The sequence below is a fragment of the Citrus sinensis genome, chromosome 1, assembly GCF_022201045.2.
Source record: "Citrus sinensis cultivar Valencia sweet orange chromosome 1, DVS_A1.0, whole genome shotgun sequence".
In the NCBI taxonomy this organism is placed as follows: Eukaryota; Viridiplantae; Streptophyta; class Magnoliopsida; order Sapindales; family Rutaceae; genus Citrus; species Citrus sinensis.
In genome coordinates, this window is record NC_068556.1 from 546574 (window position 1) to 571286 (window position 24713).

General features: G+C 34.2%; 3 protein-coding genes across 4 annotated transcripts; all 3 read right to left on the reverse strand.

Moving 5' to 3' along the window:
* Positions 1-2840: 2840 nt before the first annotated feature.
* On the reverse strand, positions 2841-6910 carry LOC102607370 (probable xyloglucan glycosyltransferase 5). The gene is made up of 5 exons (XM_006483427.4): positions 5659-6910; positions 4818-5126; positions 4431-4721; positions 4123-4236; positions 2841-4044 (listed from the first exon to the last, which is right to left on the reverse strand). Exons 1-5 carry the CDS (start codon positions 6379-6381, stop codon positions 3400-3402), a joined length of 2082 nt encoding a protein of 693 aa, XP_006483490.1. The 5' UTR covers positions 6382-6910; the 3' UTR covers positions 2841-3399.
* Positions 6911-11253: 4343 nt separating this feature from the next.
* LOC102607663 (UDP-galactose/UDP-glucose transporter 7) lies at positions 11254-14547 on the reverse strand. Of its 2 annotated transcripts, XM_006483428.4 has the most exons (8): positions 14366-14547; positions 14189-14272; positions 13667-13772; positions 13312-13557; positions 12837-12947; positions 12576-12734; positions 11770-11913; positions 11254-11604 (listed from the first exon to the last, which is right to left on the reverse strand). In XM_006483428.4, the coding sequence occupies exons 2-8, from the start codon at positions 14227-14229 to the stop codon at positions 11446-11448; spliced, it is 966 nt and encodes a 321-aa protein (XP_006483491.1). In that variant the 5' UTR covers positions 14230-14272; positions 14366-14547; the 3' UTR covers positions 11254-11445. The 2 variants fall into 2 exon arrangements, with proteins under 2 accessions (XP_006483491.1, XP_024957186.1); XM_025101418.2 differs by lacking the exons at positions 14189-14272; positions 14366-14547 and adding an exon at positions 13909-14145.
* A 4007-nt stretch (positions 14548-18554) lies between these two features.
* On the reverse strand, positions 18555-24318 carry LOC102607963 (ubiquitin carboxyl-terminal hydrolase 18). Its single transcript, XM_006483429.4, has 11 exons — positions 23892-24318; positions 22561-22756; positions 22382-22470; positions 22116-22201; positions 21866-22028; positions 21625-21748; positions 20870-21027; positions 20489-20573; positions 20165-20377; positions 19737-19798; positions 18555-19533 (listed from the first exon to the last, which is right to left on the reverse strand). Exons 1-11 carry the CDS (start codon positions 24167-24169, stop codon positions 18786-18788), a joined length of 2202 nt encoding a protein of 733 aa, XP_006483492.1. The 5' UTR covers positions 24170-24318; the 3' UTR covers positions 18555-18785.
* Between the last annotated feature and the right edge of the window lie 395 nt (positions 24319-24713).

Here is a 24713-nt window from a genome sequence, read left to right on the forward strand (position 1 = left end):
CTTGTTTCATACCATTCTGGTCTTGAATTGATGTGTTGCACCAATTTCTCCTACAAAGGAGAAAAGGCATCAAAACCCTAAAATAAAGGCTCGCTGAATGCTGGTAACAGGATCAATTAGATTAGTATATGAATAGTTATCAAAGTAGGAAAAAAGTCATACGAAGTGACAATTGACTATAAACTAAAATGATGAGATCCTCGTCACTTCTAATCACATTCTTGTACTTGTCAATTAGTTTCCCATCAATTTAGTCTAATATTTTTGCCTCTTATCCTCTATTCTTTGACGTTCAACAAGAGTATCGAGAAAAATATTACTTTTTGTTATTTTCTCATCACTTTTTTTTTTGTTATTTTTTTCATTAAACACTGGGAGAACATAGAAGTAAGAAGAAAGTTGTGATAAATAACAAGATTCTTATCACTTTTAATCATTTTCTTCTTAATATTCTTATAATTTTTTATTAATTTTTCGTCACTTTATCATCAAATTTTATTATGAAGTAATAAAAAAATAGAAGAAACATGATTGTTCGAGAGAACCGTTATCTTAAAAAAGAAATATGAATTTACTAAATAACCTATCCTCTTCGTTCACTTTTCTAATTTAATGCAACACACAGATTACATGATAACATAACTTACAATAACTGAACAATTAAAATACAAATAACAACTTCCACTGCAACCCACTGACATGACTGGCTAACTCAATAACTGAAGCAATGAAGTGCAATAATAATACAGCAACTACCGAATTCACAAGCGAACAACGTGCATGAATAGATTAGGCGCACACAGTTCCACCCCACCTTGGCACGAACCTCGTCCTCAAGGTTGAAGTCTGGGCAACTCCTGAAAAATCGCCATTTGTTCTTCTTCCAAGTTACATCCTCAAGTGGCAGTCCCTTCCATTTAATTGAAACCTCCATCTCGGCTCCTCGATACTTATTCTATGTTTAGTAATAACTCGGGCAACAACTACAGCTTTCTGGCCGGGGCATCAACTCAAGATTATGAGATGGCGGAGGCAGTTGTTGCTCAGCTGGTGTTACACCGCCAATCGACTTTTTCAGGTTGGAACTTGGAAACACATAATATATAAATAATGTATCTTTGATCCAACTGGAACTTGATTTGTAGTATGATAAATGACAAAGAGTGTTGTCGCTCTCTCGTTACTTGGGCAATTTTCTAGTAACATTCTGGCACTTTTTAATTTTAGTTGCTTCTTGATTAACAACCATTTTGTTGCACCTCTCAATAGGGATCTGTTATTGTTACTTTCACTTTCTTTATCAAACTTAGCTCTCCGGACTGTGGTCCTGGAGATGACAAGGCTACTATTATTTTCTTTCTCACATTACAAGCTCTGCGAGTAAGCAAAGTAATTTTTACATCTCGTACCCACAAATGCCGGCTTTAAAAGGGCGATTTTCAGTTTTCATACACTAAAATTAATATATATTATTTACTTTCATTACTTTTATAATACCAATATTTTAGGATATTATCTTTATTTTTAATTACACTTTTATTCATATTTATCATAAATTGAATAAATCATATAGATTGAAATTAAAAAAAATACACACTAAAAAAATAAAGAAAGTATATATTTCGGTAAGATAATAAGATATTTTTATTGTATTTTTTATTATTTTACAAATATTTTTTTCTTATAATAAATATAGTTTTATATTCTTAATATCAAATATCAAGAAAATTATTCATTTATCCTTCTTTTTCTTCAAATTTTTGAAATTAGAGATTATTGGTACTATTATAAAAAAAATAAGTGATATATATTAATTTCAGTAGGGGAAAATTTATAATCTTCCAATTTAAAATTCGAAACTACAAAAATGAAAAATCAGCTAATCTTGTAGCTATCAGCATGTGCACTCCAGATTTTAATCATTAGCCAACTACTGAAGCCATTTTAAAATACAAAAAGAACCTCGTTCATTAAAAATAATTGTTCTGCCTATCTTCATATATAAAATTAAGGGAAAATGACACTCTTTTATCTCCTAAAATTTTTTCCAGATATATAAGTAGATTCTTAATGTTTTAGGAATATGGATAAATTATTTTTTGTTCGTTTTTATTTTCTCATTTTATTTATTTATTTATTTTTTTTGTTATTTGGGAACATCAAAATTCAGACCATATTTTCTGTGTGTGGCTCTATTCCACAACAACATAAACTAAAAGAAATTTTGTGTGTTCATACATTTAAGATTTCATAAAATAAATGAACCAATAATTTCTCATTTTATTTCTCAAATGTCGAACGGGTTGTTAATTTGAACACTTTTGGACAAGGCGAGTAAATTTTGGCCCTACACTACATTAATTACAAAACCCAAAACCTACCTGCAGGTAACAGGTTTAATCCCATAATGAATACCAAGTGCCGAAGGAATATAACCGAAACTAGGTGGGGATTTGTCAAGTCAATGATTTTTCCCTCTTTTTTTTTTTTTTGGCCCCAAATGAACTTTGCTGGACAAAATCTTAATGAAGTGGACCTAGGACGCACGGCCAAGGAAAGGTACATTTTTGTCCTAATTAAAACAACCTAACATTGAGCTTCATAAACTAAACGGAAACAAGAATCTGCATATGCTCACAAACAGATCACTTGGCCCCAGCTTTCTAACCCTACTAATGAAAAATTGATTTGTCCAAGCACCAAAAAGCCTCCAACAACTCCCACCACTTCATTGCCTGCCGACACTTAAAATTTATCAAACCATACACGTGCTGGTTTGCACAAGTGTAGGAGCAAATTGCGTAAGAAACAAAGCCAAAGGGAAGTTTGACACGAAAGAGTGAAGAGCAAGAGAGATTTACATTAGATAGAAGAGGTCAATAAATGCAAATGTACATACATATGATTTAAGTTTTTGGAATCTAAAAACCAGAAAGCATCAAGCAAGCATGCTCATGCTTGGACCTCACTCAAATGTCTGGACTTTACAAATTTAATATGGCTTGAATCTGAAAGGCCAAATCACACCCAATCAAGAATCAAAAACCAACTGTAAAATGGCGGGGAAAAAAAAGATACAACATCCTATCTATGACAAACAACAATAAATCAGTGCCTAACAGTGACAGATATTTCACATAAAACATGAAAGAAATTCAGAAGACTGTGACTACGGTATGGAAAATGATTGATGAAGAGAGAAAATTTTAAATGTCGAAAGTGAAAGTTCATTTTATTGAATTAAATGGTATTGAATTAAGTGGGCACCCTTCCACTACTTGCTAAGGATAAATGAGACGATCTTCAATTTCACCGCTAACATGAATGTCTGCTGTTGTGATGTGCTTTGGTTGAATTTGAGATGTATGCTTTTCATTTCTGTCTTGCCTCAATGCGCTATCAGCTCATCTGCTCCCCAATCAAATCAAGCCCCACAAGGAGGAAGGTCACACCTTGAAAGAGCAAGAAGTAGAAGTGCACTCCCTGGGCTGCTAACAAGCTTCTGACGGAAGCTGTAAGTAGGAGGAATGCGAGCGTCAGTTCTTTCCTGTATATCTTGTTGACCTTTTTCTTAGCTGCGGGAGCTGATTCTTTCTGTTCCTTTAACTGGGTTAACTCAGAAAGCTCACTCTCGGAAGCTCCTCTGAGTATCTGTGGCTGGTTCATTGTCTTAGATTCTCTCTCAACAGCTGCTAGCAAGTCAGATTCTGATGATCTGCCAGCCTTCTTGGTGACAACCCACTCATAAGAGCTACCCAACTGGAATAGTCCAGATACCATTGCATTGAATTTGGTCACTGACATAGTGTTTTCGAATAAGAGGTAAGGCACAATGAAAGGAAAGGACTTTGGGGCAGGAAGAATATTGAGGAATGACATGAAAACGGGAACGTAACAAATGACCCACACAGGAAGCTCTGCCTCGGGTATGAACATGGTTAGAGGAAGAATTATGCAGAACAATGTGAAGGAATAGAAAGGAAGTATAAGTTTCCTCAATAGGAAGAAGAGCAGTATTAAGTTTCCTTTCTTCCACGTTGGTATCTGCAGTGTTACAGAATTCATTAGTTGTATTTTAGTTTATTAGAACAGTTGGAAAAATAATTTGAGTACCAAATGTACCTTAGATTTTATGATTGCTGGAAGACACAAGCGGAAAAGTTGCATAGGGCCGGAATGCCAACGATGTTGCTGCTTTCTATAAGCTTCATAAGACTCAGGAACTTCACAAAGGACCTGAAAAATTTACAAAGTAGTCAGCTTTCTAAAATCATTCTGAAAATTTTTCAGGAAATTATATATCGGTTTCACTCGAATCCATCAATAACTTATTAACTAAATCTTGAAGCAAATCCTAGGAGTGCAATCACATAAAGATAATATTACACAATTTGAATACAAAAGGAGATCAGCCAAGATTAAACCAGTACCTTGACATCATTAAGGAATATGAATTTCCAACCATTGAGATGAGCACGAACAGCTATGTCCATGTCCTCTACGGTTGTTCTTTCAAGCCATCCTCCAGACTCTTCAAGGGCCTTAATTCTCCAGACGCCAGCTGTTCCATTGAAACCAAAAAAGCTTAGAAATACTCCGTTAACCTGTTGTTCCACCTCGAAATGAAAAGACAAATTAATGTTCTGGAGGCGTGTCAGCAAGTTCTCATTCTTGTTCACAAAAGCCCATCTAGCCTGTACCAAACCTAAGTTGGGATTGTCCTGCAGCAACAAGGGAAACAATAGGCACCGATTTATTGTCTACAAAGTAATTTCTTAGCAAAATTCAATAAAATGACTAATGTTTTATTTCTGTACCTTGAAATGTGGAACTGTAGTTTTAAGAAAATCTGGATTAGGTTGGAAATCTGCATCAAATATTGCAACAAACTCGTAGTCTTTCACGTAATCACAACCCATTGCTGACTTAAGATTCCCAGCTTTGTAACCGGTTCTAACCAAGCGATGACGATAAACTATGTTAATACCCTTTTGTCTCCACTCAGAGACCTCTGCCTTAATTAAATATTGGATGCTCTCATCATCAGAATCATCAAGAACTTGAATCAGGAACCGATCTTTTGGCCAATCAAGTTGGCAGACAGCAGAGATGGACTGCTCATATACCTGCACAAGCCAGAGGAGTTCCATCAACACCATTGATCATGCTAATTCCGGATGTCCCTGCTTTATGTCATAAGCCTCATGGACTTCTGTCCAGTTCTTCAGTTAAATTGACAGATCTAGATATTCAGAAAAAATCAGGAAAGTTCTTTGGAAGTGCTATAGTTGTATCTTATACTTTTAATTAGAAGTATTTCATTTTAAGATACTAAAACTCCACACCTAATTTTTTAAACTTTGCAAATATTTTTGAACTATATTATCAAGTTCTAAAAATTACATTTTTACTGAAGTTGATCTGACTCTTCATCTTCCGACGTTCATCCATACTTTTAAAACCTCTTAAATTTCAGCACTACAGTTCCATTCAAGCTGTGAGATTCTAGGACATTGTCCCATCAATTCCTAAATTATAAAATACTCCTATAAATCAAACAGTCTCAAATCTAGAGTTATCATTTGCTAGAAGCATACAGCAATACAACACAGACCAAATCAAATTAAAACACAAAAAAGATCAAGTTCTCTGTGCTACCTCTTTCTCATTGCACATGGGAATTTGAACAAGAACCATGGGATACTCAAAACTGGACCCCTCAACATCATCAGACTCGAATTGATTCCCCTCAATCCTTGGCTTAATCTTCTTGTACTTAATCCAAAAACAACCGAAACACAGCACTAATCGATCCACAGATTGGATAAGGAATAAAACAACACAGAAAGTAGAGAGTGCTTGAATTGTGGGTGCAATGTAATCAGCTCGAAATGTCAACCAAGCAACGTATACCATATGAAACAAGCTTTGGATATCACTGGTTCTTGGCATGTGTAAATGGGGGTTTCTAAAATAATGCCAGCCTTTGAAATAAGCAACTAGTTCAAAAGCAAGAATTGCCAATGCAGTAACCAAAAACATTTTAATGACTGTGAAAAGCGCTTTCCCCTTTCCCATCTTCTCATTATCCATTGAAACACCTTGTCTAAAGATCAATCTTTTCTTGATGGCACCAAGCAGAGCCCAAAGGAAAGTAGCTAGCGAAGCTACACAACCAACAGCACGGTGTGCTTTGAGAAGCAAAACCCATGTGACTTGCTTAGCATTTTTGCCTCTACTCTTCTCAACTGGCCTGAATGCAGCATCTGGGCCGTTGATTTCAACAACTGAATAGTTAGGATTCTCCATTGTAACCACCACTGGAGTTCCCTTTCTCGTATCCTTTGACCACCACTCTGAAAAATCTAAACTTGGAGCCATTTTAAAGCCAAAAACACTATTTTTGTATCACAGGCACGAGAAACAGGAAAAAAATTAGAAACAAAAACATTCAGAAACTAAGAAGCAGAAATCTTCAGAACCCAGATCTTGCTTCAACAAACGAACTAGATCCCCCAATCAAATAAAAAGAAGTAAGAACCCACTACAAAAATTTAAAGTTTCTCCATTTTACAACACAATGTACCTAAAAAAAGCGAAAAAAAAGTGGAGGCTTTGAGAGGCTAAAAGACAATCTAGAAGACACAAGCAACATGGGAAAGCAACATCATGAGGAAAAGTATCTGAAGCTGCTGCTGGAAGAGTATGAGTAAGAAGAGACCCTAAACTAAAACAAAACAAAGCACCACAAAGCTTCCATTTAACTTAACTAAATTAACCATTTTGTTAATAATTTTAGCTCGCAGAATATGCTGAGATAATAAATTACAGAAACATTGCTTAACATGGGTAACGTCAGCTAAATAGTACCCACAACACAAGTTGACTCAAAAAGTGAAACACTTCATTCAACACGTTAAACACAACACTCTATTCTTAGTGAAAAAACCCTGATTAGGCTTCAGTTTCCTTTTGACTAAATAGTGTTTTTGTTACTTAGGAATAATACAAGATCGCGGAGCTAGGAAATCTAAAGAAAAATACTCTCTCATCCTCAAAAAAATTATTTTTACCATCGGATGCTTAATAAAATAAATTTTTAATACATCATCTTGTTGACTCGTTCTAATAAAAATAAAAATAAAAACCTCAAGTGTTAAAAATGATTCCCCACCCCCCCACCAAAAAAAATGCAACTTAATTGGCTCACTCAAGGTATCATGTAATAAATGGCGATTAATTAGAAGATTATCATTGTTATTTTTATTATTACCACCGGATCATGTCGGTTATGCACATAAACAAGATAAGAATATTCTTTTGTTCTGTTACTTTTGTCTTGGCACAACTTTAAACATTGTGACGGGGCTAATTTGCATAGTTGTCCATTAAAGCTTGGCCATTCAGTTTATCGTTGTATTGGTTAGTTTATAAGGAATTAAATTGAGGATTAATAATAGTGTGCAAGTAGTATTAGATTATTTAGCGCATATAATTATGGAGGGATTAAAGAATGAGGAAAGTACTCAATGTATGGTATCTCGAAGATATAAGCATATCTAGATATTTAGACTATACCTTATTATTATGGGTTCAGGAGTTTGAATATTTATATGCATCATTTTATTTAAATATCTAAAAATAAATTAATTTATTTATGTCTCGAATTATTTAAATGGTAGATGAGAGATTCACTTAATCACTGTATATTATGTGAAAATTTTTATTTTAAATATCTAAAAGTTAAATAACTGGGTGAATGTAAGCCTAGAACACAAAGGAGTTGAACAGAATGAGCCATTCAAAGAAAATTTAATGATTAGGGAAAATTGGCCTTAACAAGTGGCAAGTCTCAAAACCATTGAAAGCTTGAAGAAGAGGGCAGATGTGTGAAGAAGTTGCTTGTGATGGTGTTGCCGACTTTTTATTGCTTTTTGCCACGTGTGTTGGAATGGTTATCATGAGCATTCTTTGAACTGGTGGAAACTAATTAATTTGTCAAAAAGGAAAGCAAGTAATTGACCTGTGTTTGTAGTAACTGATCCAGTGATCTCATTACACTTTATTGTCGTCCTCTCGAGTTTCTTGACATTTGTTTGTTCTCTTTCACTGTTTCGCTGGAGCTCGACCAATTACAATGAAAAGACAAAAAGTCGCACGTTTTCTTGTTGGAATTAAATGGACTGCTATTTTTGTGTTTTATTCGCTTAACAGAAAACAAGCGTTTATATCAACCGTAATCTCATTGAAATCTGAAAATTAATATTATTATCTAAAAACACAAAGGCCTGTTTCAGATTTGCGATTTGGGGGCATACATCCGGTGCCATGTATGTGATCAATCCACATCAGAAGACAAGCTTTTTTCAAGTACCCAAATGATGGTTTGAACTTGATTTTTAAGTACCCAAATGATGGTTTGAACTTGATGAGTTTAAGTTATGACAAGTTTTTTTAACTACTCAAATGATGATTTGAACTCGATGAGTTTAAGTTGTAATTGGCTGGTTTTACATTTTATTATCTATAATGCGGCGTTATTTAATATAACATAAATCATAAGTTGGGGGTTAAGAACGAAAAATTAAGGAGTTAGTAATAAAAAATTATCTGAAATTAAAAAAAAATAGTCATCCTTAATATGATTTACACGCTAACATTGCGTACTTTTTGCAATAAAATTCAAGCTTTTAGCTCTTTCTCTTTCTCTTTCTCTTTACGCTGGTGATTATATTTATTTATTTTTATTTAAATAATTGAAGCAATTATTTCTGGACCTGTGCTGCTGCATGTGATATAAACAATTGTTGAACAAAATCCAACATGAACTAAAAAATCGGCAACCCTGAGCTGGAGAAGTATGGATGTTAACTCTTTATCACTCACACTCAAACCCTCAGATTTCATTATTTCTATATAAGAGTAGTTTTCTGATCATGAATTTTAAAGTGCGGAAAAGTCCGGAAAAACTTTAAAACCACACGACTTTAAAAGCTTACAATTTTAAGCCTTTAAAACCATGCGGTTTTAAAGGTTTTCTGCATTTTCCCATACTTTAAAATTTCTGAGTGAAACATTTTTCATATAAATAAATAAAGAAAATGGTTTCATAATAATTCATCAAAATAGATAAAGCATCTGCACACACTGTGACATGAAATCAAAAAAAAGGTTGAATAAAAATTTTTTTTGACTCACCACTTATCACTAGCTTGTAGAAAGGAAACCCAATTTAGGGTTGAGCATTTAAAATGTGATGGCAAGCTGAAACCCATGAAACATAATAAAGATTTTCTCCAGAATTTCCTTCAAGTAATTGGTCTATAATTTGCTTCAGGTATCAAATCCCTTAACAGATTACTATTTATAACCTGATCGTTTTGTTAAAAAAAAATAATAATAATTGAATCGTCTGGTATATCTATATTGGCGGATCTAGAAAAATAATTTACCGGGGGCTGAATTACATAATAGTAAAATTTTAAAACTAAAACTTTGAATGTATAAAATATTTGTTAATACATTTATAATTGTTCTCGACATATTTTCAAGAATAAAAAAATGTTTGTGATGATGACCTATCATTATTTTTAATTATAGTATAGGCTTTTATAATTCTAAAAGTTAAAGTTTTAATATTAATAGTGAGGGTAAATCTCCCTCCAGTTTAGTGAGAATTGATATTCGGGTTGTGCTGTAATAGAATTACTCAGGACAAATCCTGATAAATTTATGATTGTAAATATCAGGATTGTAATATATCAGTGTATAAAAAAAAATTAAAGTTTAAATTTTGTGAGTTTATAAATTTATAGGATCAATTTTAATAGATTTAATAGGAACTACTTAGAAATCTTAAATATTTTTTCTTTTATTCTTAGAACCTTTTTTTTATAGCCAGTAGGGGCTACAGCCCACTGGTCACATATTGCATCCGCCCCTATATATTGCATCCAGTATTATTTGGTGCAATGCTGCTTATAAATATCTAGATGTCCAGTATTAATAAAATAAAATAAAATAAAATGTGGTGAATCCAAAATTTGTACCAAAACGCGAAAGTTTTTTTGGACCCATTGTTAAAATGTTGTTTTAACTTGTGGGCAGCGCGGATTTGGAATCAAGGGAAGCAACCACCCACAAGCAATGCCCTACTCGAAATTAAAGCCCACCACGTGCTGCTGCCCACCAGCCCAATCTTTTGTCGGCTGAAAATTTTACAATTCTTATGAACAAAGTTAAAATTAAAAAATAATAATAATTAAAAGTTATGCAAGGGACCTACAATTTTTTAGATCACTGAACTTTGATTTCTCCTTTCGAGTCATTAACATCTCAGCCTCCAACTGGGTTTCTTTTATATTGAACCATTAATAAGAAAGCGTTCTTATTCTCTTGGAAAAAAAACTTTTGCAAGAGCTACAAACTTTAATCAGCTGTTTGATTTTGAAGCCAAGAGTCACTTGTGGTACGAACAAGCTGGTGCTTCCTATGATCCGTCCAAAATTGTGCGCTTCGTATTTGTTCGAAGCATTGTGTAATGAGAAAGCGACAAAAATGTGATAAAATATTAAAATGTAATAAGAAAGTGAAAAGAAAAAAATGACAAACAAAAAAAACTAAAATTGATGAGAGTATTACAAAAGAAGTTCTGATAAGCAATGAGAAAGTGACATTGCCGTCACTTCTCGTTAATAATAAGAATCACATCATTCCGTTCACCTAGTTAGTCACTTTCTCGTCACTTCTATGTTACTCTTTATTCATATTTTGCTGAAATTTTTCCTATTTTCCTGAAATTTTGTAGTCCTCGTATCCTTCAAAATTTTCTGTCAAATTGTTTTCCTTTCTCCGATTTAGTCAACTATTTAATACTGAAGCCAAGAATCACTTGTGTTAGAAGCTGCTTTGTACTTTTGGACTTACAAGTGGACATTTTTCAGACTCTATGAAAATAATTGACTTAACTGAGCCTTTGCTTAAAAAGTGGAGACAAGGAGACTTCAAAAGAAAGGAAAATCACCACTGAAAATATGCAGTGTCATTTGAGAACTAGAAAACAAGTGCATGTGCGATTTGCAAACACTACCACCCAGCAGTTTCTAGCAGAATTATTCTTGATCTTGGCAACAGATACCCATACGCTTTAGTACAATTATTCTCAATTTTCACACTACAACAAGTCTTTAGATGTGGCTGCAGCAAAAGAGAATCAGAATGTTATCAGAAAGCAGCAAACTAGAAATCCCAAGATCAAGATAATCAACTATAGATGATGATTCTGTTAATCTATTTGTTTATACAACATAAGAGCAAGTACTGTTTCAGCAAGAAATTGCTATCATACTCAATCATGGAACTACAACAAGATATGGGGTATGAATGACACAACCCTACAGCAAGAGGAAGCAGAAGTTAGTAACCACAGGCATCCTCACATATAATCTATTTACGATAAGCCTCCACATCAGATTTTGGTAATTTCTTCTTCTTTTGCTGATATTTTGCGTATGAATACCATACACCACCAGCTGTGTTAATAAGTAATCCAGTCACATTCAAAGCACGCACTTGCACACCACCCAGCACGACAAAACCAAGGGTCTGAGCAGGGAAAAACGAAATGCCACTGTTATCAACTTGAGAAAGAACAAATTTAAAAATTTTACAATAGTTGGCATGGAAATGGATAAAATCACAGCTCCCTTTCCTTATTGCATTTCTCAAAAAGTGACCAAAACAAAGTCTGAAAGGTTGTTTAGTACATACCGTGGACCCAACGCCTTTGAGGACTCCAACAATTGTTGTGGTTAGAGCAGAATTGACAATGGTACATAAGAACATGGTAAAGTTGAGAATGATGCCCATCACCAAAGAAAGAATAAGGATCACCAAAAAAGAAAAGGAGTTACTCTGCAAATAAAGATAATTTTCAATTAAATAAAGGCTCCAGGTGTTAATAAATCACTCACTGTTAAAGCAAAATTGTTTGCAGAATAATAGGATTATGGATCTTTACTTTTGTGCATGAGAATACCACCAGCAATCTACAATCCCAACATAAAACCACTCATGAAGAACTAGTGGAAGCTTAATTGTGATGCCGATTAAAAGAGAAAAATTGAGTCTTCAAGTGGAAAAGTCAATTTACACATCAATGAATTGTGCTCATTGCTGTCAGGGACTTGACCAATTTAAAGTGGCAAACCTAAGTCAAACTAATGAACTAAAAATATGCATTCGACAGATTTAAAAAGTCAGTATGGTTACAACCAAACCTGAATGCAGTTAGAGGTCCATGAGTGTACATCAATATTAAGGTATGAATTGAAATGAAGAATAAAGGGTATGAAATGAAATAAAGAATAAAGGATTTAGCAAGAAAGCTTTTCTTATTTATTATTTCTACAAATTCACAGTTACAAATGACTCTCAGAACAACTTCAAAGAGTAGCAAATGCAAAGTCAATTAGTCTGAGATTCTTTGCTCAGGCACAACAATATCAAAGAGAAATTGCTTTCCAACAAAGACAAGAGCGAGTTTAAGTAAAAAGAGATTGGACAAAAATTCTGACCTTTGAAAATAATAATGACAATGAGCCGGGAAACTCTCCTGTAACTATGATGAGAAATACCAAAAATGGAAGAGAAAGGAAGCTGTTATAGAACATTATCTCAACTGAAGAAAGCCCATCCTCTGCACCAGATTTCTCAACTAATACAAGGTACATGGTCTGCAATTTAGATCAACCACCTATATAAGTAAAACTGACACTACAATTTCCACCAGCAGTATAAAATACACATACATGGCAAACAGAACTTTAGAACCTGACCTGGAAAAAAACAGAGGTCAGGGCCATGCTGTACCCAGAGAGGTCGAAAGAAAAATCTCCCAGAGCTGCTATAACACACCCAGTAGCAGTCAATAGAACTGAAAGTGTTACCTGAAAAGTAACAACGACAAAATCACAATTATTAAGAGAGTTTCCTACATGATGAAGCTTCTCTGCAGGAATGTGATATGCTATTTATTATAATAAGGATTACAAATGCAACCACTTTAAAACCAGATGGTTGCCAATTCAAAGCAACCTCCTTAATCAAATTCATTGTGCAGGTTCAAGAAAGGGAATGCAATGCTCAATTTTCTCATTTGGGATTAAGCAAGATGTTAGAAAATTGTTGAAATTGAACATTCCATCCACAGGGCCAAATTTACACAGAAAACATTCGATAACAAACCAGGAAATGGATATTAGAAATTCAGAAAATAGATGGTGACAATTGATAAGAAAGGGTACGATGAACCTGAGTTGTAGGTTTTCCCTTTCCTGAAAAGAACCCAGCAACCAGCACCGCAAGTGGTGTGAGTCGTTTTATAGCAATGTACATTGGAATGTTGACCCCTTTCAAGCTTGCCAGAGCAAATGCCACATTAGCATTGTAAAAAAGTGAAACTGGCAGAAGCTTTTTAGCTGTCATCAAATCTATTGCTTTGGATTTTGTATATCCCATTTGTCGACCAGCTTGTATAAGCAACGCGGTCGCCAATTGCTAAAACAATCAAAATACCAATTAATATCCCACAATAAACAGACATTAGCCACAAAATACAAGTACAAAATGAATATAGATTTCCATTTTTTGGCCGTTAACTCAATACCTGTAAAGTAAGGAGGGTCATCGAGTGAGCATACTGCATGATAACTGCCTTATTAATGAAAACCATTGCCATTGAAGAAACCCCATATGATAAGGCAGCAAACAAACTGCATTTTGGTACAACAAGCTACTTAATCAGTACAAATATACTTAATATTTAACTGGTGAAAAACTTGGGCAACAGAATGGATGCAAAATCAAGCCAAAACAAACTAATAATTCGAAATGAGGTACTAATTTTACCCTACAGTTGAAGAAATCTGTTCTGTACCCATGTAGTTTTTATTTCGAAAATTGAAAGCAAACAAATCAAAATTCAGATTTTAAAAATGTACAGAACTGACGGGTTCCGAAAATTTCAAATACAAAAAGGTATTTTGGGAGCACACTTTACTGCATTTGAAGGCAAAAAGAAAAAAAAGAAGGCTAAAAAAATTATACTATTTTAGTATACAAATTATTACAAAATCTGATACTACTAAAAAAAAAAAGTGATAAAAATTCAAAGTTAAGAGAAAGCAACCCCAAAAACGGTGATATTTCTGCATCAGTGCTCGTTTCCATGATTCAATGAATCGAAATTCAGCTCAGTAGCAAAATGTGAAACCTGCAAGAGAAAGACAGCTTAAATCATCACTAAACAAGTTGAAATGGGATCAACAGATAAATAAATAAATAATAACAAGGGTAAAAATTTTACCTGATAGAAACGATTAAAGTGTTACATGGTTACTGTAAAATTTATCAATAGGGGAAAAGAAATAAAATAAAAAAATCGCGGTTCTTGGATCAAGGGAAATGGGTTTTGGAGTATGGCTTTGGTTAGAGCAAGTGATAAATGGCGTGTACCGTCACCGTCAGTTGCGGACCATCCTGCGGAAAAATATAAGGGATATCATTAAAAAAGTTTGTTTATATTTCAATTCAGCGTTAAGAATTTGTAGTAAAAATATTTTACTATTTAATACGTGTTTTGTATAATTTATCTAATTATTATAAGTATTTATTTAATATTATAAATTCTTATTAAAATTTTTGATATTATTTAGTTATTTTTTACTATAACTTTTAAATATTAAATAAACTATTTTGTCTCTATTAATAAAAATTTAAATTTTAGATTTTTAGAAATAGAGGTTAAATTTTTTTAAAAATATTAAAATTTATTTATTTATTTAACAGACTTATTTTTTATTTTTTTCATAACATAAATTTAAAAATTATTTATTAAAATAATTTTTAATTTTTAATAAACTTTACTTAAATAAACTTTACTTGAAAAGTTATTCTAAACGAAACCTTAATATTTTAGTTATTTTTTTATTATTAAAACCTCAACACTAATAAAAAATTAATGAGTCACAAAAGTATATGAGGATTTTTCAATCTGAAGTTATTTTTTTAGTTTCTTTCTTTTTAACAGATTTTTATACATCTAAATTATGAGCCTTTTTTGTTTTCTTTATTTCAGTTATTAGAAATCCTAGGTTTTCTAATAGTGTCACAACAATCGAAAATATTTCATGCGGCCATAAACTAACTAATCATGATATTATTTTCACTTGTCAAATAAATTTAACCATATTGTGCTCAATGATAATTAAATATAATAATATATAATTTTATAACATAAAATTATATGATATTAATATGGTGAATTTTATTTGTACAAATGAAAATAATTTCATTAATTAGTTTATTCATGGATGCATGAAAATTTTTCAATTGTTGTAATTATATCAGAAACCTAAATTATAGTTTGGAGATATTTTAATATAATAAAATTCTAATAACTGAAATAAAAGAAACAAAATAGCTCGTAAATTGGATGTCTGGAGAAAAAGATAAAATTTGGAAAAATAATTTCATCTTGAAGTTCCTCAAATACTCTTGTGACCTTAGTAATTTTTCAAGATTGTTGAGTTTTAATGGTAAAATAATAATAACCGAAATATTAGATAGTAAAATACAGTTGTCAGTAAATCTTGGTAGTGTATTAATACGTTAGGAAATTTTTTATAGGTATTTGATAATATCCCAAGTAATAATTGAGTCAATTATTATTGCACTAAAAAAATGTGACAATTATTATTATTATTATTATTGTATTTGTTTTGATGGTTAAATAAACTAATAACTACATTAACATTTCTTACAATTTTTTCAAAAAAATTATGCTATTGTACCCAAGCATGAAGTACCCTAATAATCAATAACAAAACAAAAGGGACCTTTTTTCTTCAAACCCATAAAATGTTGGGAAACTGAGACGTACGCGAGCCCATCATACAACATAAATAAGCTGCGCCTATACCAGGGCCAATCTTTTTCTGGTAGGGTTATTTTTAAGGACCTCCCCTGAGGTTTAGTGTATTAACACTTAGAAAGAATGTATTGATATAATTACAGAAACCTCTCCTACCGTTAATTAATCGTTAAGTTGACTGTTAGTAGACCGTCAAAATTACTAAAATATCCTTCTCACCAAAATAATAAATTATTAAATGTAGTTTTGAGAATTTATGGGTAATAGGTTTGGCCGGCTGCTGCTTCCACCGATTAACCGAGTCTTCAACCACTGCTTTTGCTGCCTGCCATCTTCCTTGTCGCCGTCCTTTGGCTTGGCTTATACACTTTCAACGCCATCATGTCTTTCTTTCTACCTTGTTCCCTTCCTTTCTTTCTCCGCTGCCCAGCTCTATGCTTTTGAAACCAACCCGTGTCCTCCAGATGTTTACGGCTTCCCTTCTTATGTCTCTGACTATTTTTAATAATTGATCAGTTGGCTGCAAAGGATCTGAAAGTTGGTGCCTATCTAAAAGACAAATAGATGCGAGGCCAGTCAATTGTTCTTGCTTTCAGGAGATTTCACGGTCTTGCAGCCATAGCTAGATTTGGACTCTAACAAATTGTTTGAAAACCCAGTTCAACAAAGCAATTAACTGCGTCAGAATCAACAAATTGTTTGAAAACCCAGTTCAACAAAATGCCTATTGGTGGTGTGTTGGGCTTAAAGAGGTTCTGTTTGCAGTGAAGGACCATCAACGGACTTTGACAAGATGGCGGCAACGAGATCTCATGAGTTTGAATGTGGCTGCAAGTGTGGGATGAAAAAATCGTGGGTTTTTGTGGTTGTTGAGATGTTTATTGAGGTCGGGACTTCATGGGGGTTGGTTGAGGAGATAGACGGCGACGAAATGAAACCATCACTGATGGCAGAAATTACGACAGTGGTATGCGGCGTGACCAGCCATGAGCTATGGTTTTGAGAGCTGTGTGTGGTTAAGTTTTGGGATGTCAAAGGTTGCTGCATGGTATCGGGATGGCTCAAGGGTGATAGCGGTTGGGTGACATCTGTAATGGCCAAAGGGGCGTTGTTGGTGTGTGGGCTGTTGTGAGACAAAAGCCATCTTTTTGGGTTAATGCGTGGTGGTAGATGCGGCTGATTCAGAGGCTTCCGTGACTGGGGTTGGTAGCCAGGGTGAATAGGGGACTCCGGCAGTGGCAAAGCACCGCTATTGGCTGCCGGTGGAGTCATGGCCAACTGGTTAAGTTCGGTCAACAGTGGGCTAGTCGGTCAAAATATCATTGATCTAGTAAAAATATATTTTGAATTTTAAATATGATTTTACACATTTACCCTTTTATACTGATGCCATACGTATTTTTATACTAATGACAGGGGAGGTTGCTGTAATTATATCAATACATTCTATCTAAGTGTTAATACACTAAACCTCAGGGGAGGTCTCTAAAAATAACCCTTTTCTGGTACATTTACAAATCGATAATAAGAATTATAATTATAATAATTCAACAACAACAACAAAAAATAACAATTATAATAATAATTTTTATTATTCATCATCAATAAAAAATTATTATTATTATTATTATTGTGATTATTGTTGTCGTCGTCATCATCAACAGCAACAAATCATCATCATCACCATAATAATAATAATGATCATGATCATGATGATATTGATAATACTCATTATCATAATCACTGGCGGTCGACTGCAGCAATACGAGCACCAGCAACGGTGAGGAGTAGCATTAGTGATCAATCCTATGCATAGTGATTTTTTTTAAAAATTTTTTAAATATATAAAAAGGGATGAAATGGAAATTTTAAAAATTATGTGGGGACAGTGTGGTGAATCCTGAGAATGAAATTTCTATTCTCACATCCTATAAGAATGAAAACGCCCATAATCATTCTCAATTTTACCTGCGGCCCACCACTTTGAATTTCGATTCCTCAAGCAAATAAACACGTCATTTATTCAGATTCTCTAATTTCCATTTCAATTGATAGTCAGAAAACAAACTGTTCAGGTTTTGCTTCCTACACTTTTTTTTTCTTTTTGTTTTAAATATTTTCCGGTTACCTCAGATGGTTGTCAAAATCTGCTTTGATATGAACTAATTGAAATTCAGCTCATAAGTCTATTAGGACTTAGATTGATGTAGCTACAGTTGAAAATTTGCTTGAAATAAGAGAATCTCTAACTAATGTAGTTTAGTTGAAACTTTATCTGCCGAGATTTATCTTAATAATGTATCTCGAGTAAAACTCAAATCCATAGAAAGAGAGCCTATTCTAAAATAAGAAAAAAGGTATATACTGTAAATCCTCAACCTCATCGGCGAGGTTGTGAATGTGAAAGCTACTAGACTATATTACATTGTTTAAACTCCATATGCAAGCAACTAGAAGATATTGTCATTAGGCAATCAGAGAAATAACACTTGCAAGAAAGTAAATTATTTAGCAAAAGGGTAATTGTTTGCAGGTCTAAAGAGCTGGCTATTCATTCAATGATCCCTAGTATTTAGTGTTTGAGACAAGCAAAATTATACCAGAACATTGATATTCACAGACAAAGTGGAAAACCAAAACCCATTTATAGATAAATTCCTGTTCTCAGTCTATTGATATCCTTAGTCCTGTATCACATAAATAGTTCATCTAAAAGTCAGTACAATGGACTGTGATTTCTGCAAATATCGAAACCCCAGACAAGAATTCCCAACTTGGCCTCTTCCTTTGAAGATGGGGATCCTTAAAAAATATTGAAAAAAGAATTAGTGGTAAAATACGTCAACCAACCAGATTATTGGGAAATTTCTTCTTCTATTCCAACTCTTTTGAAACCATTTTCATCATCATCCAATCCGTTAAATGGTGTTTCATGTTTCCAATTGTACAGTGTAGCTGAAGATGTCTCGCTTGGACAAGGACAAATACTGCCACAAACTTTAATATCCTTTGCAGCAAGTGAACTTGGCTCAGATTTAACTATATTCATACCTTCTGTGTCTTTTAGCACAGCTTCTGAATCACTATCAAGACAGGGGACCGCCTTAGGGACAGATAAGGATGTCTCAGGATCATCAATATTCATATCATCTTGAATTCCTCTCTTGGCTTCAGACAATTTTCCATTGCAATTAGAGAAGTCCTGCCGATCCCACGAACTTGACTGAGCATTTGCCGTATCCACATCCATGGCATCTACTCTTAAATCTTCAGAATTTAAGCCAAAAGAAGAAGAATGACTTTCATGACTGAAAACACCGTTGGAACTTGACTCTATATTGTCCACATTAGTATCCTTGAAATGTGCTGGTACCGCTTGAGGATCAATTGCCCCAGCTGACTTGCTTTTGCAACTTGAAACCCTCAAATGCGAAAAGTCATCACATGGGAGGGAAAGAGACCTGCTATTGGGATTAATTGACTCCATGGTAGAGGAGCATTCAACTTCTTTTGGCTCTGTTTCTGCATTAACTGCACTGGGCTCCTCCTTCCTTGAACTCGAAGATTCAGTATCGACTAAATATGAAGGTCGTGCTGAAACCCTGCATAACCAGCAAACAGGAACAATTGAGTCACCACCTTCTACGAGGCATCAAGGTACCACATTCTAGAGCCGAATTTTCTACTAATGTTTAAAGTGCTATGAAGCACCAAGATCATCAAGAGATTACTACCCTCACCCCACCACATCCCAAACCCAAAAAATAAAAAGAAAATTACGAGATTAGGGGCAGAAAAAAGGCACCTGTTATATAGAAGCATATATGCTCCCTGAGAAAGTACCTCTTCCAAATCAACACTAGTAACCTATCAAAAGTTGAGAGGAAGGTTAGATGAGACAGATAATTCAAACACTTCGCAAATATTCATATAGAAGTGCGTGTCTATACATACTCACGTGAACATAGAATGCCCATCAAAGTTCGTACGTGTAACACTCAAAACCATTGTGATAATATAATGAATAACTCATCCACAATCCACGGTTGGGCCTTTTTCAAGGTGGTATCCTAGTTAAAATGTACACCAATTCTGATCTAAGCAGAGACCATATAATCTAACAGAAGCCATCACACACATGGATTTCCTTGTACAACTATTTAGGATGTAAAAAAAAATTATAATAAATATAAATGTGTACGCAAGAGAGAGGCAGAGATTAAGAATCTCTACCTTACAGTCATCAACTCTGTACCAGTGTCCACGAAAATCCTTGACGTAACAGATATAGTGACCAAAAAACGAGGCATTAAGCATGTCCACATGGACAACAACAGCATATAGCTTGTAGACATCTGTACGATCTCCTCCATCACTCATGTAAGGACTTAGGTCCAAAGTCTCAGGAAAAGTAACTCTTTTGTTAAGTTTCCCAAATCTTCCGCTCTGCAAAATTGCCAAGTGTTGATTTCAGAGAATCACAACTATTTCTCAAAACGAAAATCCTAAGATTGCTTAAACTGTCAGGTGCAACTCAAATAAGGGCATTTGGGAGACCTGAAATCTTTTTAAGGCAATTGTGAGAATGTTCGGAGCTCGTTGAACGGTTAACCGCTTCCAGGCCTTAACATAGTCATTGCATCTGTCAGAAGGAATGCGTTTCATATTTAATACTGTATCTCGAGATGAGATCAAATACACTAAATCAAGAGTTACTGTCAATACAATTAAATCAGATGAACAGAAAAATAAATGCTGGACATGAAGATATGTTAAACCTCTTATCAAAGGAAGATGGAAAACAATGATTTTAAAAAACTATGCCAACTCTTGTATGCATGACATAAAGAAATAAGTGAACGTAAAACATCCGGCCAGAAGAAGCCAATATAAGTGACTTTTACAGTATAACAGTATGAGAGGGGGGAGCAACCATACCCATCACATTTATACATATTATCTCCATCAAGCCACTCTTTGGCAGTAAATTGATCAAGACATTCCTCCAATGATGCAGCATCTCCATGAATTTCAACCGTTAAATCCATCATATTTTCATACTGGTTTGAAATATTGTTGCATTTTGAACATATCACCTGAATTGCAAACAAAGATAAGTATCAGAACATTTCACTAAAGCTAGACGTACACTAGGACTGTTGCGTACAACAAACCATCAAGCAGAACTGTTGAAAATAACACAAATCCACATGAAAGTCTCTACTCTATAATTTTGATATGCTAAAGCCATCCAAAGGAGAAACCAACTTGTGTACATGGCAATTCCAGTTCACATTGCCACTGTTCAATTCCAAAACTCTTGCCCAATAAAATTATCCAAAGGAAATTTTGTAGTGGTATTGAATCAGACAAGGTTCAGAGTGCCCAGCATCTTTTCCCACCTCTCAGTTCACAATTCTCAGTGGCACTCTCATTCTATATTAGGCCTCAACCACTCAAGTGTTAACCATTTCTCGCAATGTTCTTATTTTCTATAAGTTAAGGTGGGTTTAAAAAAAAAAGGAGATCAAAATTAGGAAACAGCTTAGTTCAGAAATGCATTAACTCCTTAATTAAAGTGACAGAAAAGAAGAAAATGGGTCCAAGAAACTGACAAGCTGGCAGAAACTATAATACTGCAGATTTAGAGAAGAACAAGTAAAATGCAGGTTCAAACCAATAAGTTTCATCACCTGTGATTGAAGGTGACCACCGAAGATATGTTGAATAAGTGTTGTCTCCTGTGACCTAGGTGGAACAGCTTTTTCTCCACCAAATTCATCAAGACAAATTGATTGCATAGTATCAATAGCAAATCTGCAAGAAGGAAGAATTTGAAAGTTCAAATGTTGAACTAAATATTCAACTAAACCCTCTAACAACCCAATTTAATTCTGCACAATATCAATGATTGCATGTCACCAAGTTGCTAACCTCATAAACTCATGAGCATCCTCTTGTCTTCCATAACCAAGATTACCACCAATGTTAGGTAACCGTGAGAGGATACTCATTGGTGAAAAGGGATGCGAACTTTGGCTTGCTTTTTCAACATGTGTCTGAAATTCACAAAGGAAGCACCAATCATCACGTCCACCTGAAAATTAGAACCGAGAAAGGATGAGAAATTGTCCAAGTAAGAACCAAAGGACAAGGCCATAGAGGATTCTAGTCTGTGAATTACACTCTTTCCGATGGCCTTTCTCCAACAGATATGCAACCAGCGGTCTTGTGTATGTAAGGCATTGTAAAACCACATTTGCAAAGCAGCTGTACATAATGAAAAACAAAAAAATAAAGTAAGATCTTGAATTCACAATATACTAATATGTTTCCATGTGAAAAGATTTATAATGTGCAAGCACACAATATTCATGTTGTGTGGCTCTGAAGCTGCTGAAAGCATACAGCTTTGTGGTATAGCAAATAAGAAACAAGGCAAATGCAAACCTGTTTCCACAATTTAGAAGGCCACAAGGAGCAAATCCAGGCTTGTCCCAGTTGAAAAGTTTCAAAAACTCATCATAAGGGAAAAGAATCTGAAAATCTAACAGTAAATTCTAGTTAGTAAGTGAAAATGTGAAAACTGTTTCAACTAGTACGTAAAAAGGAAAGGTCCGAACATTCACCTCTCTTGGCTTTTTTATAACCTTAGAAGTTCCATGAGTAGGAACCAGTGCAATCCCAGAAAAGTTTTTACCCCCAGTACTGGAAATTTTTGACCCAAAATCACTTCTGGGACCCTGCACTGAATTTATTTTGCCAATATCCTTGCATTTTCTTTTGTGCCCAGACTGCCAGTGGCTCGTTTGGCATTTTGATGAGCTAGAAATGAGAGAAACGTGTTATGTCTGAAGCAATAATTCAATTTGGGAAAAAAAAAGAAAAAGAAAACACTAGGGCATTCAAACCATCATCCAACCATTAAAAAAATAGAGTTAAACACACTAAACTACTGTAGCAGAAACATAAAGAACCTTAAAGCACAAGGATGCTAATAAAAGAGACTGCCAACAGAATCAAGACTATCACAAAGGCAATGCAATAATTTCCTACCACAAAACACAGATGGTAGAGACAACAGAAAACGGTATCCCTCAAATTACCGATTCAAATTTGTCTTCGGCCAGCATTGAAAGTAATAACAGCTTTAATCCACTCTATAAGGTAAGGACAAATATTTGCATCAATCCTATTAGTACCTAGGATCATCTTGTACATCAAGAGCTATGAGTTTAGATAAATTCAGATCTTCTAACTGCTCAGGTGAAAAAAACTGCCAAAGATAGTTCATTCCAAAATTTTAAGGTAGTGACTAATTAATTTCTTGATTAAACGTTGATTTTTTTTTTTGGCTTCCTTTAGAAGATTTAGTAATTCCATTTAATCTGATAAACATAATATCATCCATGTGACTCTTTGTTAATATAGGCCTCAACCACATGAACTGTTTTAGCTAATAAATAGACAAAGACTTAATGAGAAATATTCAATCCAAAGCTTTATCCAGTGAACAACAGCCACTATACAAATCCATAAAACCAAGCTAAATATTTTCAGAATGGCGTTCAAATTCAAGCTGGCACACAGGCAAACTGCCCCTATTCCCTAAAAAAGCTTTCTTGGTTATACAAACTGATTAATCCTTGAAAAGAAAAAATCCCATAATAAAACAAAAATTTACACGAACAAAAATAAAATTAATAGAATCCAATAATTAAAAGTTAACACTGTTTGATTACATCGGTTTCTAAGCATAAATTAGAAAAAATAAAACCCTTCCCTCTGTTATCAAATTTCTCATAATTGGACACCAAATACTTTAAATTTAACATGCCTAAAAAATATGTTTAGTACAATAAAATTCTTTTTTTTTTTTGGGTTTAAACGTAAAAATCAAACATTGAATCAATAATGATTATTAAAATTAAAAGAAAGGAAAATTCGAAGAAGCATATACCAGTAACGGACAGATTTACAACGAGAACACTTTTTGGAGCCGGGATTGCCGCAGACGATGCACGAAAGGTCGTCCGACGAGCCCGAAGGAACAGACGACGACATTGCGTGTCCGTTGCTGCGATCGGTGGTGGTGCCGCCTTCGAAATTGGCGTCGACCTCGAAGTACTTCGACGCCGTATTCTTAACCAAGTGAAGCAAACCGAACGCGATTATAAATACTGTTAATATCAATTGCAAGAACCAGTTCAGATCCACTGTTATTCCTCCGACATGCATCAATTCTCCCTCTTTCAATTAAATTTCTTATAATTTTTATTATTATTCTTTTAGTTTCTAAATCAAGAGACTGTAATGAAAAAAAAAAAAATTAAAAGTGTTTATGTTTTTAAATTCTAATGATTTTTTTTCTTTTTCTTTTTCTTGCAAGAAAAGGAAAAAAATAAAAGTACGCATGGATAAATGATAGGGTCACGTATAGTGAGGAAAGTACAAATGAAAGTCAATTAGAAGGGGCTGTGAGAGTTTTGAGTGGGGTCTACTGGCATGGGATCCCTTGGAATTATTCCTCAATTTCTACTTTCGGGAATAAGCTTCCAGCTTTCGATCGTTTTATGGAGGGTTCGGGAGAGATGAGAAAGAGTGGATTAAAAGTTAATTTGCAATTATGAAATAATTATCGTGAGACCCATCGAAAGATTAAAGGAGATGACCAAACTCGTTTAATTGTGCTTTACAATTAGTGATGTGGCATGTGTAAAAGTAAGACATGATCGATAAGGCCGTACAGTTGCTGTTTCAATAAGTCACCATTGCAAGGTTA

Bases quoted from the DNA above. Each gene is read 5' to 3' on its own strand.
- LOC102607370 (XM_006483427.4), bottom strand. From the start codon at position 6,381: ATGGCTCCAAGTTTAGATTTTTCAGAGTGGTGGTCAAAGGATACGAGA. The intron at 4,237-4,430 runs GTACTGGTTTAA...TAAATTTTTCAG, and splicing joins TATTCCTTAATGATGTCAAG to GTCCTTTGTGAAGTTCCTGA. The intron at 4,045-4,122 runs GTACATTTGGTA...GTAACACTGCAG, and splicing joins CAGCAATCATAAAATCTAAG to ATACCAACGTGGAAGAAAGG.
- LOC102607663 (XM_006483428.4), bottom strand. From the start codon at position 14,229: ATGGAAACGAGCACTGATGCAGAAATATCACCGTTTTTGGG. The intron at 13,773-14,188 runs GTTGCTTTCTCT...ACCAAAATGCAG, and splicing joins GAAATATCACCGTTTTTGGG to TTTGTTTGCTGCCTTATCAT. The intron at 13,558-13,666 runs GTATTGAGTTAA...TGATTGTTTTAG, and splicing joins TGACCCTCCTTACTTTACAG to CAATTGGCGACCGCGTTGCT.
- LOC102607963 (XM_006483429.4), bottom strand. From the start codon at position 24,169: ATGCATGTCGGAGGAATAACAGTGGATCTGAACTGGTTCTTGCAATTG. The intron at 21,749-21,865 runs GTTAGCAACTTG...TCCTTCTTGCAG, and splicing joins GATGCTCATGAGTTTATGAG to ATTTGCTATTGATACTATGC. The intron at 19,799-20,164 runs GTAGAGATTCTT...AACTTTTGATAG, and splicing joins ACAGAGTTGATGACTGTAAG to GTTACTAGTGTTGATTTGGA.